Source organism: Hemitrygon akajei, chromosome 30 (assembly GCF_048418815.1).
Source record: "Hemitrygon akajei chromosome 30, sHemAka1.3, whole genome shotgun sequence".
NCBI lineage: Eukaryota > Metazoa > Chordata > Chondrichthyes > Myliobatiformes > Dasyatidae > Hemitrygon > Hemitrygon akajei.
In genome coordinates, this window is record NC_133153.1 from 42,228,084 (window position 1) to 42,244,861 (window position 16,778).

General features: G+C 45.2%; 1 protein-coding gene across 1 annotated transcript in view; it reads left to right on the forward strand.

Annotated features, from left to right (window-relative positions):
* The first annotated feature begins 3,102 nt into the window (after positions 1–3,102).
* The window catches only part of tipin (timeless interacting protein), a 46,947-nt gene continuing 33,271 nt past the window's right edge, over positions 3,103–16,778 (forward strand). Inside the window, exon 1 of the mRNA XM_073032730.1 lies at positions 3,103–3,216. Within this exon, the coding sequence (XP_072888831.1) occupies positions 3,172–3,216 (45 nt within the window). The 5' untranslated portion in view covers positions 3,103–3,171. The remainder of the gene's footprint in view (positions 3,217–16,778) is intronic.

Consider the following 16,778-nt stretch of genomic DNA (forward strand, 5'->3'; position numbering starts at 1 on the left):
TTTATATTTGCAGTTTGTTGCGTTCTGCACTCTACTTCATCTTTCATTGATCCTGCTATAGTCACTATTCTAGGGATTTGCTGAGAATGCCCGCAAGGAAATGCATCTCGGGGTTGTATGTGGTTACTTGTACGTACTTTGATCGTAAATGTACTCCGAACTTTCGTTGTCAGAGAACCTGTAAATCAGGGAATTATCGTGGGCTGGCAAGCAAGTCCGTCACCTCACATTCCAAGCATCCAGCGTGTAACGTGCTCCACTGGGCTTGGCTCAGGAAGGCAGGCTGGTCGGCACAGGTGAAGTATGTAACATTGCAAGTTCATCTCTTGCACTAGCATTACATCACCATGGTGGACAGGGGGCGTGCGATCGCACCGTAACGCTGTTAGATAGATAGATAGATAGATAGATAGATACTTTATTCATCCCCATGGGGAAATTCAACATTTTTTCCAATGTCCCATACACTTGTTGTAGCAAAAACTCCTTACATACAATACTTAACTCAGTAATGCCAGTCTAAATGCGACGGTGGGAATTTAAAATAGAAATGTGACCTTTGACACCCTCGCTAATGAAGAATCTATCAACCTCACCTTTAAGAAAACAGGACTGAATGACTTGGCCTCATGAATTCCACTGATTCATCACTCTCTGGCTAAAGAAATTCCTCCTCATCTCTGCTCTAAATCTCCCTTCTATTTTGAGGCATGTGCCTCTGGTCCAAGACTCTCCCTCTATTGGAATCATCCTCTCCACGTCCATTCTATACAGGCCTTTCTATAGTCAATAGGATTCAATGATATCTCCTCCCCCCCCCTCATTTTTCAAAACTCCAATGCTATCAAACGCTCCTCATACGTTAATCCTTTCATATAATGTGCTGACAAACTCAGGCGGTCAGGCAGCATGTATGGAGGGAAATGGACAGTCAATGTTTTGGGTTGAGATCTTACACCAGGACTGGAAGAGGGGCGGTGGCCAGTATTAAAAGGTGGATGGGGGAGTGAGATGTGGGGCAAGAGTTGTCAGCACCCTAGCTGCATCCACTGTACCTGCTATTTGAATCCCACGACCTACTCCCACACTGACGCGTCACAGTGAGCACTGGCACCGACTGAACCCAGGTGCGGAGGAACAATGGCTCCCATGTAGAGATGCAAACTGAAGTTTATACATTTCACAAACAACACATTCCAACAGAATGTTGGAGGCACGACCAGGTGACACTGCTGAATGAATCGTTCGAAACAGAAGGGGCCCGCGATGAGCACTTATTGGGAGTCTGCTTTAAATAATCACAGAACATTGCAAACGCATGTCAGTCACAATAAACTTGACAAGATTAAACAGAAGTACAAGGGCTTGACGACTCTAATTAAGGCAACAATAAATAAATAGAGGTGCTCGAGAAACCTCAGATCCCAACGATCCACATTCCACAGAGCTCATGACAGACATGTCTGCGCACAGCCTCCTCTACTGTCTGTGCGCAGTCTTCTCTGCTGTCTGTGCGCAGTCTTCTCTACTGTCTGTGCGCAGTCTTCTCTGCTGTCTGTGCGCAGTCTTCTCTGCTGTCTGTGCGCAGTCTTCTCTACTGTCTGTGCGCAGTCTTCTCTGCTGCCGAGCTGAGGCTGGACACAGATTAGAGAAACAGCACCTCACTTTCTGTCTGATAGTCTCCAAGCTGACAGCAGGAACTTTGATTTTTCTAACTTCCAGTAATTTCTCTGTCCCCATGTTTCTCTCATCACATTGCCCCCCCCATCCATCTCTTTCTACCCTCCCACATCTCCATCTGCCCATCACTCATATATTCCCTCGTGCCCCTCCCCACCTCCTTCCTTTATTCCATGGTCCACTGTCCTCTCCTGTCAGTTTCCATTTGACACCTCACCTGCCACCTCCCAGCTTCTCACAACATCCCCACACTGCCTCCTCCCCTCACCTGGGTCCACTTATCACCCACATGCTCTTGGTCCACCCCTTTCACCCCCACTCATTTCAGAAAGGCTATGCCCCCCCTCCACTCTTCCTTTCTTAACCTGAAAATCCAACTGTTTATTGCCCTCTGTAGACGCTGCCTGACCACCGAGTTCCTCCAGTATTTTGTGTATTGCTCCAGATTTCCAGCATCTGTTGATCACTTTTTTCCAGTTATTTCTTATAACATCAAACCATCTCTACTGTCAAGAATAAAGTTTTGTTTTTTTTTCTGCCCACTTTTATCATATTTTGTGCTAGAATTCCATATTTGCTTCCCATTTCCCATTTTCTCACCTTTGTTTTACTGGAGTGAGTATTTGCCAATTTCCCACACCTCTACCACCCTTTCCCCCTTGACCCTTCATGCCCATGGAATTCCTGTGGCAGAACTGGCCATTTGCGACAGAAGAATTGAAAATGAGCCCCTTCAGGAAGACAAACGCAAGAAAATCTGCAGATGCTGAGGAAGGGTCTCAGCCCAAAACGTTGACTGTTTGCTCTTTCCTATTGTGGCCTGCTGAGTTCCTCCAGCGTTATGTGTGTGTCCCTTAGAAAGATCTCTTTATCGGGTTAAAATATATTGACAATCTGACTCTGTGGCCTCTCTCTGTACCTAAAGTTTGGACTAACAGCTGACGAGTCCATTACACATAAACCCATTGTGCACATTTCTAGGGAGTACTGTCACAAGAAAGCAGCATTCATCATCCAGGACCCCACCCACCTCTTCCAGCTGCTGCCATCAGGAAGGAGGTACAGAAGCAAATTAGGTCCCACGCCACCTAACTGCTCAAAGTTCAAAGTAAATTTATTATCAAACTACATATACTGTATGCCACCATATACAACTCTGAGATTCATTTTCTTGTGGGCATTCACAGTAAGTCTATGGAATTATAACTCTAACAGAATCAATGAAAGACTGCCTAACTAGACTGCTCAACCAGAGTGCAAATATGAAATAATAATAATAATAATAATAATAATAATAATAATAATAACAAATAAGTAAGTTCAGGAACAGGTATTAATCTTCAACCATCAGCCTCCTGAACCAGTGTGGATAACTTCACTCACTAAAACACTCAACTGATTCAACAACCTAGACTCACTTTCGAGCAACAGACACAAAATGCTGGAGGAACTCAGCAGGCCAGACAGCATCTATGGAGAAGAGTACCGTCGATGTTTCGGGCTGAGACCCTTCAGCAGGACTCACTTTCAAGGCCTGTATGATCTATCTATTCATCTATTTATTTCTTTATCTATCTATATACATAGTTATTTATTTTGTGTGTTTGCAATTTGTCTTCTTTTGCACATTGGTTGTCTGAGAGACTGTGTGTGTAGTTTTTCATTGATTCTATTGTATTTATGGTTCTATTGTGAACGCCTGCAAGAACATATATCTCAGGGTAGTTTATGGTGACATACATACTTTAATAATAAATTTACTTTTAATTTTGAACCTCATCCCAAGCCTCATGAATATCAAGCTTTACTAAGGCTTTGGGGTAAATAATGCCTCGTCAACGACATTGTGAAGTGACTCATTCTCACAGAGAAGGTGTCACCTGCTGCCCACCTCCAGCTTTTCCTGACAAGGTACTGGTTAGTCTCCTTGAATGTCATGTTGGAAACAGCCAGACACACACCAGGCAGGCAGAGATCGGGTTCTTCTGGAAGTCCATCACCTTGGTTTTGGACGCCATTTGGTCTGCCCAAAATGCACTCACCTGCAGCACAGCAAGATGGCCATAAGAGGTGCGTTGAGATCTCTGAACCTTCTATAATCACCAGGTATTTACAATATTCAAAATGTGACCTTGCCTAGGATGTACACAAGGTCAGAGTAAACTGCTCTGTTGAAGTATTGATCCTGGAGGGATTTTGACAATAATCTGACAGGAAAGGCCACGGTTTTCTAAACGATCTCCCAAAACTTTCCAGTGCACATCAAAGAAAAAAGAAACAAGTATAAATCTCCCTGAAGGTTTCTGCAGAGCCATTAAAAACAACTTCTGAATACAGGCCTGATGAGGAACAATGGCTGGTTTAGACATTCTATTGAACAGGTTCCTTATCATAGATTAGCTAAACGGGCTTGATCATTCAAAATCTTCATTACAACAGGGATTACATGCTGAAGAGAGAGTGAATTCATAATAATATCAACCTGACACTTACCATGATACTGGTGACTGCTTCAGAAAACATCCAATTATCATCATGTCTTCCTCAAAGGACCATGAGACTGATTGAAGCAGAAATCTGACAGTGTTTAATGGCTGAAGCAGGCGGTTGAAGAAACGGATAATGAAGATGGAGCTGATGTTGGGGTAACAAGTCCCATTCACCCCATCCATCACCTGAGCTGGCTGACCTCTGCTGGCTCCAAGTCCAACAATGCCTCATTATAAAACCCTCACCCTCGATTCCAGATTTCCGCATGGGTTGAATAGCTGTAATCATCCAAAGACTCCCATCCAATGGCACTTACATCAACTATAATTGCCACCACCCTCCACCTGGCCCGAACCCACCTGGACAAAAAAGATACATACGTTTGGATGCTGTTCATAGACTTCAGTTCAGCATTCAACACAATCATCCCTTAGAAACTGTTTGGAAAGCTGAGCCTACTGGGCCTGAACACCTCCCTCTGCAACTGGATCCTAGACTTCCTGACTGGGAGACCTCAGTCAGTCCGGATCGGGAGCAGCATCTCCAACACCATCACACTGAGCACGGGAGCTCCCCAGGGTTGCGTGCTCAGTCCACTGCTGTTCACTCTGCTGACCCACGACTGTGCTGCAACACACAGCTCGAACCATATCATCAAGTTCGCCGATGACATGACCATGGTGGGTCTCATCAGCAAGAACGATGAGTCAGCTTACAGAGAGGAGGTGCAGTGGCTAACGGACTGGTGCAGAGCCAACAACCTGTCTCTTAATGTGAACAAAACAAAAGAGATGGTTATTGACTTCAGGAGGGCACGGAGTGACCACTCTCCGCTGAACATCGACGGTTCCTTGGTAGAGATCGTAAAGAGCACCAAATTTCTTGGTGTCCACCTGATAGAGAAACTCACCTGGTCCCTCAACACCAGCTCCATAGCAAAGAAAGCCCAGCAGCGTCTCTACTTTGTGCGAAGGCTGAGGAAAGTCCATCTCCCACCCCCCATCCTCATCACATTCTACAGGGGTTGTATTGAGAGCATCCTGAGCACCTGCATCACTGCCTGGTTCGGAAATTGCACCATCTCGGATCGCAAGACCCTGCAGCAGATAGTGAGGTCAGCTGAGAAGATCATCGGGGTCTCTCTTCCCGCCATCACGGACATTTACACTACACGCTGCATCCGCAAAGGAAACAGCGTTATGAAGGACCTCATGTACCCCTCATACAAACTCTTCTCCCTCCTGCCATCTGGGAAAAGGCTCCGAAGCATTCAGGCTCTCACGACCAGACTATGTAACAGTTTCTTCCCCCAAGCTATCAGACTCCTCAATACCCGAAGCCTGGACTGACACCTTGCCCTACTGTCCTGTTTATTATTTATCGTAATGCCTGCACTGTTTTTGTGCACTTTATGCAGTCCAGTGTAGGTCTGTAGTCTAGTATAGCTTTCTCTGTGTTTTTTTTAATTACGTAGTTCAGTCTAGTTTTTTTGTACTGTGTCATGTAACGCCATGGTCCTGAAAAACGTTGTCTCATTTTTACTGTGCACTGTACCAGCAGTTATGGTCGAAATTACAATAAAAGTTGACTTGACTTGACTATAATGAAGTGCTTTGAGAGGCTGGTCATGGCAAGAATCACCTCCTGCCCCAGAGATACCTGGATCCACTCCAATCTGTGAACCACCATAACAGGCCAACAGCAGATGTGGTTCCCCTGTCTCTTCATTCTGCTCTGGACCATCTGTTCATCAACTACAGCTCGGTGTTCAACAAAATCATCCAAACTCATCATCAAGCTTCAAGACCTGGGCTGGTGCACCTCCTCTGGAAATGGATTCTCAACTTCCTCATCACTAGACCTTAGTCAGTGAGGATTGGTAACAACACCTCCTCCTCGCTGACTATCAACACAGGTTCACCCCAAAGCTGTGTGCTTAGTCCACTCTCTACTCTTTATACACACACAACTGTGCGGCAAAGCACAGCTCCAATGTCACCGCAGTCAGCACAGCCGTGGAACAAATCACAGGTGGTGATGAGTCAGTGTATCTGAGCAAGGCAGGTCACAACAACAGCCTCTCACTCAACATCAGCTTTTCCCACTGAGGGTGGGTGGGACTACAATCATCGTCGTCCTCGAGGTCGAAGATAATGGTCTTCGTTCCGTTGATCTATCACAGAGCGAAGACGCCTGTGCGTGTACTTGATGTTGCACTCCAAGAAGCACACGATACTTCACAAATCAACCAACTGATTCCAATGGCATGGAAACCACAATGATTGGAACTGATGGACTTGTTGCAGCCTTATCTGCCTTCACAACCTTCATCACGTCCTGATGTAGAGTCTCGGCCCAAATTATTGACTGTTTATTAATTTCCATAGATGCAGCCTGACCTGCTGAGTTCCTCCAGCATTTTGTGTGTGTTGGTTATTGTATATTGAGCATTTCATATGTATGCATTCTGCTGGACAAATTTAACTTCCCACTCCTACATTTGTGATGGAAACTGGAATGGGAAAATTACAGTGTAACTCACACCCAACCCCCTCCCCCACGGTCAGAGCAGTGTCTGTAGCACATCTACAAGTGGGAGAGTCATGTCGATATGACAAGCCTGCACTGGTTCTGGATAAGAAGAGTTTAAAAATATAAAATTAAGAACTAAAATGATAAAAAATTGCATTTTTAACTGGAATTTTATGACTCCAGGTAAGCCTGAGTACTTTACAAGCAATCAAAATTTTTTTGAAATGTAGCCACTGTTGTAATACAGGAAGCTATAAAATCTAAATTCTCATGTTCACATTTATAATTTAAATTAATGTATAATCTTGTCTTTCCTGTCAGAGCAACTGGAGGGAGGGAATAGAGGAGGGGCTAGGACTGAGTGGGGTTGGATTGGGCTGAGGGAGTGAGAGGGCATACATGCCGTCACCCTCTGGTATGGAGGGGTCACTGCACAGTATCAGAAAAAGCTGCAGAGGGTGTCCGACGCAGCCACCTCCGTCAGGGCGCTAACCTCCCCAGCATCGAGGACATTGTAAACTCGGCCAAATCCATGGTGGTCAGCTCAGCTGTTATCTCATTGGCTGGCCAGTTTTAAAGAGTTTTCTTTGCTCAATTGTGTGATTGTCATTCACTGGGCTGCTGGAGTAACCACAGAAAATGATCGTAGACTCACTTTGATCCCATGCTGGAACCATCTCAGTCTGTCTCACTGGCTGAAGGAGCAGATGAACCTTCTCACAGATACTCGTGACTGTAGCACCCTCTGACTTTGAACAGAGTGTGGAGACGAGACGGCGTACAGGAGTGGGATAGGCGGGCTGGTCGAGCGGTGCTCTCAATGTCAGCAAAATCCCAAGGAATTAATGGTGGTCTTCAAGAAGGGAACGTCAGGAGAACACACACTCTGTGTGGGGTCAGTGGAAGAAAGGGTGAGCAGCTTCGAATTCCCGATGGTCCACATCGTTGAGTATCTATCCTGGGCCCAACACACTGAGGCAATCACAAAGAGGGCTCACCAACAGCTCTACTGCATTAAGAGTTTGAGATTTGGTATGACATCAAAGACTAGCAAATTTGTACAGATGGAGAGCATTCTAACTGGTTTCATCACCAGTTATAGAGGGGTCACTGCACAGGAATGGAAAGAGCTGCAGTTGTAAACTCAGCCAGCCCCATCATGGGTACGAGCCGCCCCAGCATTGAGGGTGTCTTCAATGTCTCACTAAGGCAGCAAACATCATGGAGGACCCTCTCCACCAGGACATGCTCCATTCTCATTACTACCATGAGAGGGGAGGTAAAGAAGCTGAAGACACACACTCGATGTCTTAGGAATAACTCCTTCCCCTCTGGCATCAGATTCCTGAATGGACAATAAACCTATGAACACTACCTCACTATCTTTGCTCCCTTTTTGACAGATACTGTATGCATTGCTGTGTACTGCTGCTACAAAACAACAAATTTTGTGTCATATTTCAGTGATGTTAAACCTGATTCTGATTGTGATTTTGGCATAGAGTGTGTGAGTGTATCTGAGTAATACAATGGAGTTCATCTCCGAACCTAAATAGAACAAAATCCAGGAATCAGCTCTTCTCATTGCAAAACCAACTTCAACAACTTTGGGAATTTTAAAGTGAATAAGATATCACCATGGTGCTGCAGCAAGATCCTTTGCCTTTGCACAGTGATGAGCAGCTGAGACCAGTGTTGGCAGAACAGTCTCTAGCACCAAAGATTAGCAGTTTCTGCAGTTGTACTGTGGAGAGTTTTCTGAATGGTTGCATCACTGTTGGGTATGGAGGGGCCACTGCACAGGATCGGAAAAAGCAGCTGAAGGCTGTAGACACAGCCAGCTCCATCATGGGCACTGGCTTCCCCAGCTTTGAGGACATCTTCAGGAGGCGACGTCTTCTGAAAAGGCAGCATCCATCGTTAAGGTCCTTCACCATCTCGGGCATGCCCTCTTCTCATACCATCATCAGGGAGTGTAATGGTATGGGATTTTCTGACGCAAAGTTCTAACCTCAAACAAAGATCTTAAGCCTTATCTGATATAAATAGTCATGAATACTGTCACTAATGGAAGGTTGTACTGTAACTATCCGATCTTCAAAGACTTGTTTACTTCCCTGTGTATTCCCCACTGTGTGTTTAGTTGCCAATAACCACTATTCGAGTGCTGGGTCCCCTCTCCTCACCAAGGAGGAGATACTTCCAGCTAACAAAATAGTTCGAAACAGTGCATTTATTTTTAGTGATACATGTTTAAATCCAAACAACATTCTTAAAACACATTTAAAAGTCACAGAGGATTGTTAACTATATCACATTTCCAAATTACAAACCGTTTCTAAAACACAAAGGATTTCCAAAACACAATTACAGTTCTTACAAACTAGGAAGGCATACCAATGATGCAGATGAATCGTCCTTTGCAGAAATCAAAGCCAGAGGATTCGATTTTAGTTCACCCCATGTGTCTTTCACTCTTCTTGATGTTCCCTACCCCCATTCCTAATAAGCCAGAACTGCTCTCTATATTTAAACAGTTTCTTTACTGCTCAGGTGACTGCACATGTATATATTTCCTCAGATACCTTTTTTTTACACAAAAGGTCTCAAACCTTTTTGGAGACACACAGACTCCAGCTACCCATAATTAATACCATGAAGCTAACTTTCATAGACCATAAGACATAGGAGCAGAATTAGGCTATCTGGCCCATTGAGTCTGCTCTGCCATTCAATCATGGCTGATCCTTTTTTTCTGTCTCCTCTTCATTCCCAGTTTCTGGCCTTCTCCCTGTAACCTTTGATGCCATGTCCATTCAAGAACCTACCAACCTCTGCCTTAAATACGCCCAACGACCTGGCCTCCACAGCTGCATGTGGCAACAAATCCCACAAATTCACCACCCTTTGGCTAAAAAACTTCCTCCGCATCTCTGTTTTGAAAGGGTGCCCCTCTATCCTGAGGCTGTGCCCTCTTGTCCTAGACTCTCCCACCATGGGAAAGATCCTTTCCACATCTACTCTGTCTAGGCCTTTCAACATTCAAAAGGTTTCACTGAGATCCCCCCTCACCCTTCTGAATTCCAGCGAGTACAGACCCAGAGACATCAAACATTCCTCATATGATAACCCTTACATTCCTGGAATCATCTTTGTGAACCTCCTCTGGACTCTCTCCAATGCCAGCACATCTCTTCTAAAATGAGGGGCCCAAAACCGTTCACAATACTCAAGGTGAGGCCTTGCCAGTGCCTTATAAAGCCTCAGCAACAACTACAAAAACATCAGTTATTTGATAATGCTAAATGAAATCCATCTGGTCTGCAAGCTTCTTTGAACTAAACTGTTTAGTCAGCTTGTTTATTTTGAAACAAGCAAACGTAACTAACCCAATGTGTTATACTGCACCTGTTCAGCAATGAGCCAGGGCCAGTGACCAACATCCTGTTTTCTACAGACAATGTGTCTGATACATATATTTGCTAAGCTGATCTATAGACAGTACTTTATTTTAACTTCAAATTGATTACTGCTTGCCATTTACATTTTAAGAACTGAAGACTGGCTCCTGTTTACAACCAGAAGCTAAATAAAGAATATAGTTGGACGTTTAACTTCCATTGTTTGATCTTACAAGTGATAGCTGTAATGTTTAGAAAGCAGAGCTTGGCAAACTATGAGGCCCCCTCTGGCCCAGGAAGTGAATATCCATCAAAGGAGGAGGTACAGGAGCCTGAAGACACACACTCAAAGTTTCAGGAACAATTTCTCCTCTGCTATCAGATTTCTGAATGGTCCTTGAACCCATGAATACTGCCACACTATTTTGCTCTCTTTTTATATTACTTATTTATTTTCCTTATTGTAACTTAAAGTAATATTTTTGTGTGTTGTGGCATATTGCTGCCACAAATCAACAAATTTAACAACATTTGTCAGTGATAATAAACCTGATTCTGATTGGCTGAGGATACCAAGCAGGAAGGCTGGGGTTCAAATCAGGGATTACTGGGTGGGGGGAACACAGAATTAAAATATTTGTCACGTTTTGTCATTAGGCTGAGGATATTACTCATGAGTCATTGAGTAATACTGAGGCTCTTATTTTAGTCTCTTGTTTGCACTTGACAATTTTTATAGATTATTTATTCCAAAACAATAGGTCAATCATCCCAACAGATCTATTCCAGCTCTCAGCAATCCCATTATTGCATTTAAATATTACATATTGTTATTTTACATTTAATTTACTGAATATTTAATTGATATTTAACATTAAACATAAAATCTATTGCATTAAAAGATAGGAGTTTCCTCAAGGTTGTTATAACTGGGTGTGGTGATGGGGATAAGCTCCCACTACCTAGTAAATGGTCCCAGAGGCGTGCATCTCAAACAGCCTCTGACAACCAGTCCAGCTCCTGGCCTTCTCATGTGGCTTAGCTACTAAGCCCAGTGGAACGGTTTCTACAGACATGACAAAGACGGGTTACTGGCACCTTAAAACCAGTTGTTTTGGGTAGATAGGACTCCTCAGCTGTGATTGGCAGCTCATCTAGGAGAAGGAAAACTCTGATCTCAAACGTCTGCTGCCTTGCGGCTATACCCACTCATGGGGAAGGCTTCGGGATCAAACCCTGAGGGAAAATCTGGAGCTGAAGGTCCTAAGGCAGTCCTACACTAAGATCAGTGATCACTAGCAACTCCTGCGATGCCGCTGGTGCCTAACTGTATTGATCGGTCTCTGCTGTTCCGTTGGGTTCATCAGCTGTGTGGGGAGGGGGAGCCCGCTGTGTGGGGAGGGGGAGCCCGCTGTGTGGGGAGGAGGAGCCCGCTGCGTGGGGAGGAGGAGCCCGCTGCGTGGGGAGGGGGGGAGCCCGCTGCGTAGGGAGGGGTGGGGAGGGGGGGGAGCCCGCTGCGTAGGGAGGGGTGGGGAGGGGGGGAGCCCGCTGCGTGGGGAGGGGGGGAGCCCGCTGTGTGGGGAGGAGGGGAGCCCGCTGCGTAGGGAGGGGTGGGGAGGGGGAGCCCGCTGCGTGGAGAGGGGGGGAGCCCGCTGTGTGGGGAGGGGGAGCCCGCTGCGTAGGCAACAGCTTGCTCTCTGTGCCATACTGCTCTGTCCTGTAGACAACTAGCCGCAATATCCATGGTCTGCCCCAGCCAATGGAGGCCATGTTTTTGTTACAGCTGTGATGAATTTGCTGAGCAGGAGAGTTCCTGTGTGGAGTGGAAAGGTAGCAGACCAGCTCAAAGGCTGACTTCTGTGTTAGAGAGATACAAGCAGAGATAGGCAGACAGAGACAGAGATAGACAGACAGAGATAGGCAGACAGAGATAGGTAGACAGAGACAGACACAGACAGACAGAGATAGGCAGACAGAGATAGGTAGACAGAGACAGACGGACATTGACAGACAGAGCTGGATTTGGAGCTTCCTGCCAGAGAAAGGTGTCAGAATTGGTACGCAAGGGCGCGGTGCAGTCTAAAAGCGAGTAATTATTCTTGGTGTTTTTCTTGTATGGTTTGCCGGTTTATTGGCGGGACCAAAGGCAGGGTAGCTGCTTGGCCTCAGCTGTAGCACGAACCAGGTCCTCATGCCGCAGGGTTGCCTGATGCAGCTGCCCAGAAGAGAGTGGTTGGAGTTGGTACCTGGAGGCAGTGTGACACGACGTCTGTGCTGCTCTCCAGTGCTCGCTCGGCAGATTGCATTCATCTGCAGACTGCTGCAGCCTTGCTCTTTCCAACAACATTCATGGACTCAGGAATTTGGGCTACATTATATTAATTTTGTGTGACTGTAAGTTTACTGCTACTGTATCTTATACGTACTATATGAGTCTGTGCTGTGTATGACTGTTGGTACTGTGTTTTGCACCTTGGCCCTGGAGTAGTAATGCTGTTTTATTTGGCTGAATTGAATCTGAACTTGTGCTTAGACTAAGAGGTGTTTGACATGTTTGGATGGTCCAGGTCCAGTTTAAATGGTTCAGCACAGATTAGATGGGCTGAAAGGCCTGTCTCTGTGCTTTAGTGCTCCTTGACTTTGTGTTTGGGAATTGAAGATTATGTGGAGCAGCCCACGAGTCAGGTCAACATGGGCAAACAGGACTGGCCATCAAAGTCTGCATGTAGACTTTGAAGAGGGAGAGAGGCTGACCAAGAGAAAGCTGTCTTTAGCAAAAGAGCAAATTTTAAAAAATGATATGATTGTTTGCTATTTCCTGGTGGAAAAAAATAAGCAGTGACATGGATGCAAAGAGAATAGATTAACATTCACGAAAACACAGACGCTGTCACTGATAATAAATAGCACATTACTAGTCTTTTGCTGCAGTGAGCTTGGGTAACTATGGCAACCAAAACATTAACACTTAATAATTCTTGTACTTCGACACTACTTTGATTGATTATATGGGCATTGTTTGTGTGCATCATTATTGCTCTTGGAATAAGCTTTACTTAGAAACATTATTATTAAGTGCTGAACTTGTTATATAATTTCTGGCCCTCGTTTTAACCAACCAGACACTCAGGATCTGTGAACAACATGCCATTTCACAACCAGAAAGCTGAAACCCTGCCCCAGTCAAGACTCTGATAATGGTAGTAAAGGGCAGAGGGTTAGATCTGGGGTGCTATGCTTTGATGTTTATTTAGAGATAACACATGGTAGCTGGCCCTTCTAGCCCAGTGAACCCTCGATGCTCAATCACACCCATGTGACCAATTACCTACTAACCAATACGTCTTTGGACTGTGGGTGGAAACCGGAGCTCCCGGAGGAAAACCACGCGGTCACGGGGAGAACGTACAGACTCCTCACAGACAGCTATGTGAATTAAACCCGGATCGCTGGCGCTGTGGTAGTGTCATACTGGCTGCTGTGCCACCATGCTGCCCCAGGTGATCAACAGCTGGGTTTAAAGGGCATTTTTAAAAAACTTGATGATGACTCAAAATAAAATTCATTATTCATTATTACTTACTGCCTGTTACACCGCTGGTGTTTGGGGCAGCAGTGAAGGTCCTCTTTCTCTGGTGCTGTTCAGTGCTTCTTTCATCATGTCAGTAGCTTCCTCTCAGTTTTCACTACTATCAGCCATGCAAGTCCCGGATGGAGACTCAGGAATACCGTCACACTCAGGTGTAGAAGGATTCTTCACTGCTGTTTCCGTAACAGTTTTGTTTCACCAGTCAGGGTTGTTAGCCATGAGCTGAACCCCCAAACCTGGTGGACCACTCTTAGTCTGGCCTTCTACCCTTTGACCTGTTCGGCATGGGTGACCCCACCAAGAGCCAAAGCATAAAGTCATGACTTCAACCTCTCCAGGTTATTGAGGCATGCAAGCCTCCAAACCACAACAAGGTTGTGGTCCTCCTGGAGGAAAAAATAAAACTAAGAATTGTACTAAAGTGCAAAGAGTTCACATGCGGCAGATAGAATTTAGCACAGAGAAGTTACGTGATTCATTTTACATTACATTGTATTTGTACGAGTCGTTGGAGAGACTGCAGTGGGAGTACTGTGTGTAGTTTTGATCACCATGTTACAGGAAAGATGTGGTTAAACTGGAAAGAGTGCAGAAAAGATTTATGAGGATGTTGCCAGGACTTGAGGGTGAGGTTGGACAGGTTATGTTTTCATCCCTTGGAACGTACTGTGGGAAATGAAGAGTGATTCATGGAAGTATTTATGAGACGCATAAATGAATTGAACGGGAATAGTCTTTTCCCCGGGGTAGGCGAGTGCAGAACTAGAGCACATAGGTTTAGGGTGAGAAGAGGAAGATTTAAAAAGGCTTGAGGAGCATTTTTTTCACACAGAGGGTGGTCAGTAAATGGAACGAGCTGCCAGAGGAAGTGGTTGAGGAAGGTACAATAGTGTCGTTTAAGAAGCAATTGGAAGGGAGGGGCCTGCAGAAATATGGGCTGATGGCAGGAAATCGGGACTAGCTGGGTGGTCAATGTGGTCAGCATGGAATCTTTGGCCAGAAAGACCTATATTCATGATGTGTTGTTCTATGTGTTGTGTAATTGTGTATTTGGGTCAAAAGAATGAGAGGCAAGGAGGACGAGAATCCTTTGGGTATGTGTCGAGACAGTAGGACAAACTAAGAAGGCATTTCAAATGTAAACGGGATCCTCGGGTTTATAAGTAGAGTCATAAAGTACAAAACCCATCATTGGTTGGGCACCTCCTGGAATTCTGTTTTCAGTTCCTGACACCACAATTTAGGAAGGGTGACAAGCCTCAGGTGTGGGGGAGTGTAGGGGGTGAAGAAAAAGAAATTTACCAGAGCAAAGAGACACCAGGAATTTGAAAAAATTGTTGAAGCTGAGGTTTCTCCTTGGAGTACTGGGAGTCAGAGTAGTACTGCTTGGCTCTTGAACTCAAGCCTTCAACTAACGAAGGCCAACATAGCATACACCTTCTTGACCACCCTATCAACTTGCATGGCAAATTTGAAGGCTCTGTGGACGTGGACCTCAAGATAATACTCCCCCGAACTGTCACAGAAAATTGACTAAATTACATGCGTCATATTAATGCAAACTGCTTTAGAGGCTCTGGCAATTTTTGAAAAAAAACATTTATTCAGAATTATATATTAACATTTAGTGTCTGCAGGGGTTTTCTGCTTTAGGCAGGATTCGTTAAATAGAGATTGTTGTTCCACTCTGAGCTGGGTGCAATTCTAACCTCATCTGAGATAAATTCTCTCCAAATGCAACCTGATCTATTAAAGGAAAATTTAGTAAGTCATGCTGCCACTGGGAGAAATGCTGGAAAGCGCTGGCAGGTTTCTGAAACCGAACTTGCATGTGCTGTCATGATCATTTACAAATACTTGCACAGAGATGGCTCTTGCATAACAACAAATGGAACACTGCTGCCTGAACATGGACCTCAAACTGTATCATACACAACCTGCCTCCTGTATTGTACACAACATGGGTCCTGTATTGTACACAAATCATATCATACACTATTTCAGAATTAACCAGCACCAACTTTTGTTGAGAATCATCTCTGCCAAAATTTCAGGTTGAGTGGCAGACTACACATAAATTAAATTAGATTAGATTCATTAGTCACATGGCCTGTACTCCTGGAATTCAGAAGAATGAGGGGTGACCTCACTGAAACCTATCAAATGTTGAAAGGCCTTGATAGAGTGGATGTGGAGAGGTTGTTTTCTATGTTGGGAGAGTTTAAGACCAAAGGATACAGCCTCAGAATAGAGGGAGGTCCATTTAGAACAGAGACGAGGAGGAATTTCTTTAGACAGAGGGTGGTGAATTTGTGGAATTCATTGCCACAGTCAGCTGTGGAGGCCAAGTCTTTATGTATATTTAAGTCAGGGGTTGATAGGTTCTTGATTAGTCAGGGCGTGAAGAGATACAGAGAGAAGGCAGGAGACTGGGGCTGAGAGGGAAATGGATTAGCCATGATGAAATGGCAGAGCCAACTCGATGGGCCAAATGGCCTAATTCTGCTCTTATATCTTATTTATCACATGTACATCATACAGTGAAATGTGTTGTTTGGTCAACAACCAACACAGTCTGAGGATGTGCTGGGGGCAGCCCGCAAGTGTCACCACTCTTCTGGCACTAACATAGCACGCCCACATCGAACAGCATACAGCCAACGTACAACAAGAGAGACTCAGCAATTGCAAAATAAACCCCTTCCTTCCCCCATTGGGAATCACTGTCCCTCATCCTCAGGGGCCACCAATCATGGACCTCAAACTCGGGAATCGCAGGTCTTCGTCCTCGGTTATTGCCAACCTGATCTCACTGGAGTCTGACATCCAGACGTGCTGACCGCCCTACAGCCTCCGTATCTGCCCACATGGAATTCCAACCCTAGGGCTCACCAACCTTGGGGGGTGGGGGGGTCAAAGTCCCTCCTCCTCAGGACCTGCCAATCTTAATCCTTGACCAGAGCACCTGCCAACTTGATCTTCATCCTTGGGATTCATTGGCCTTCAACCATGGAGCAGTCTGACCTGGACTCCGACCTCTAACTCCTGTGTCCCTGACCTCTAATTCTCCCCAAACCCTAACCTGT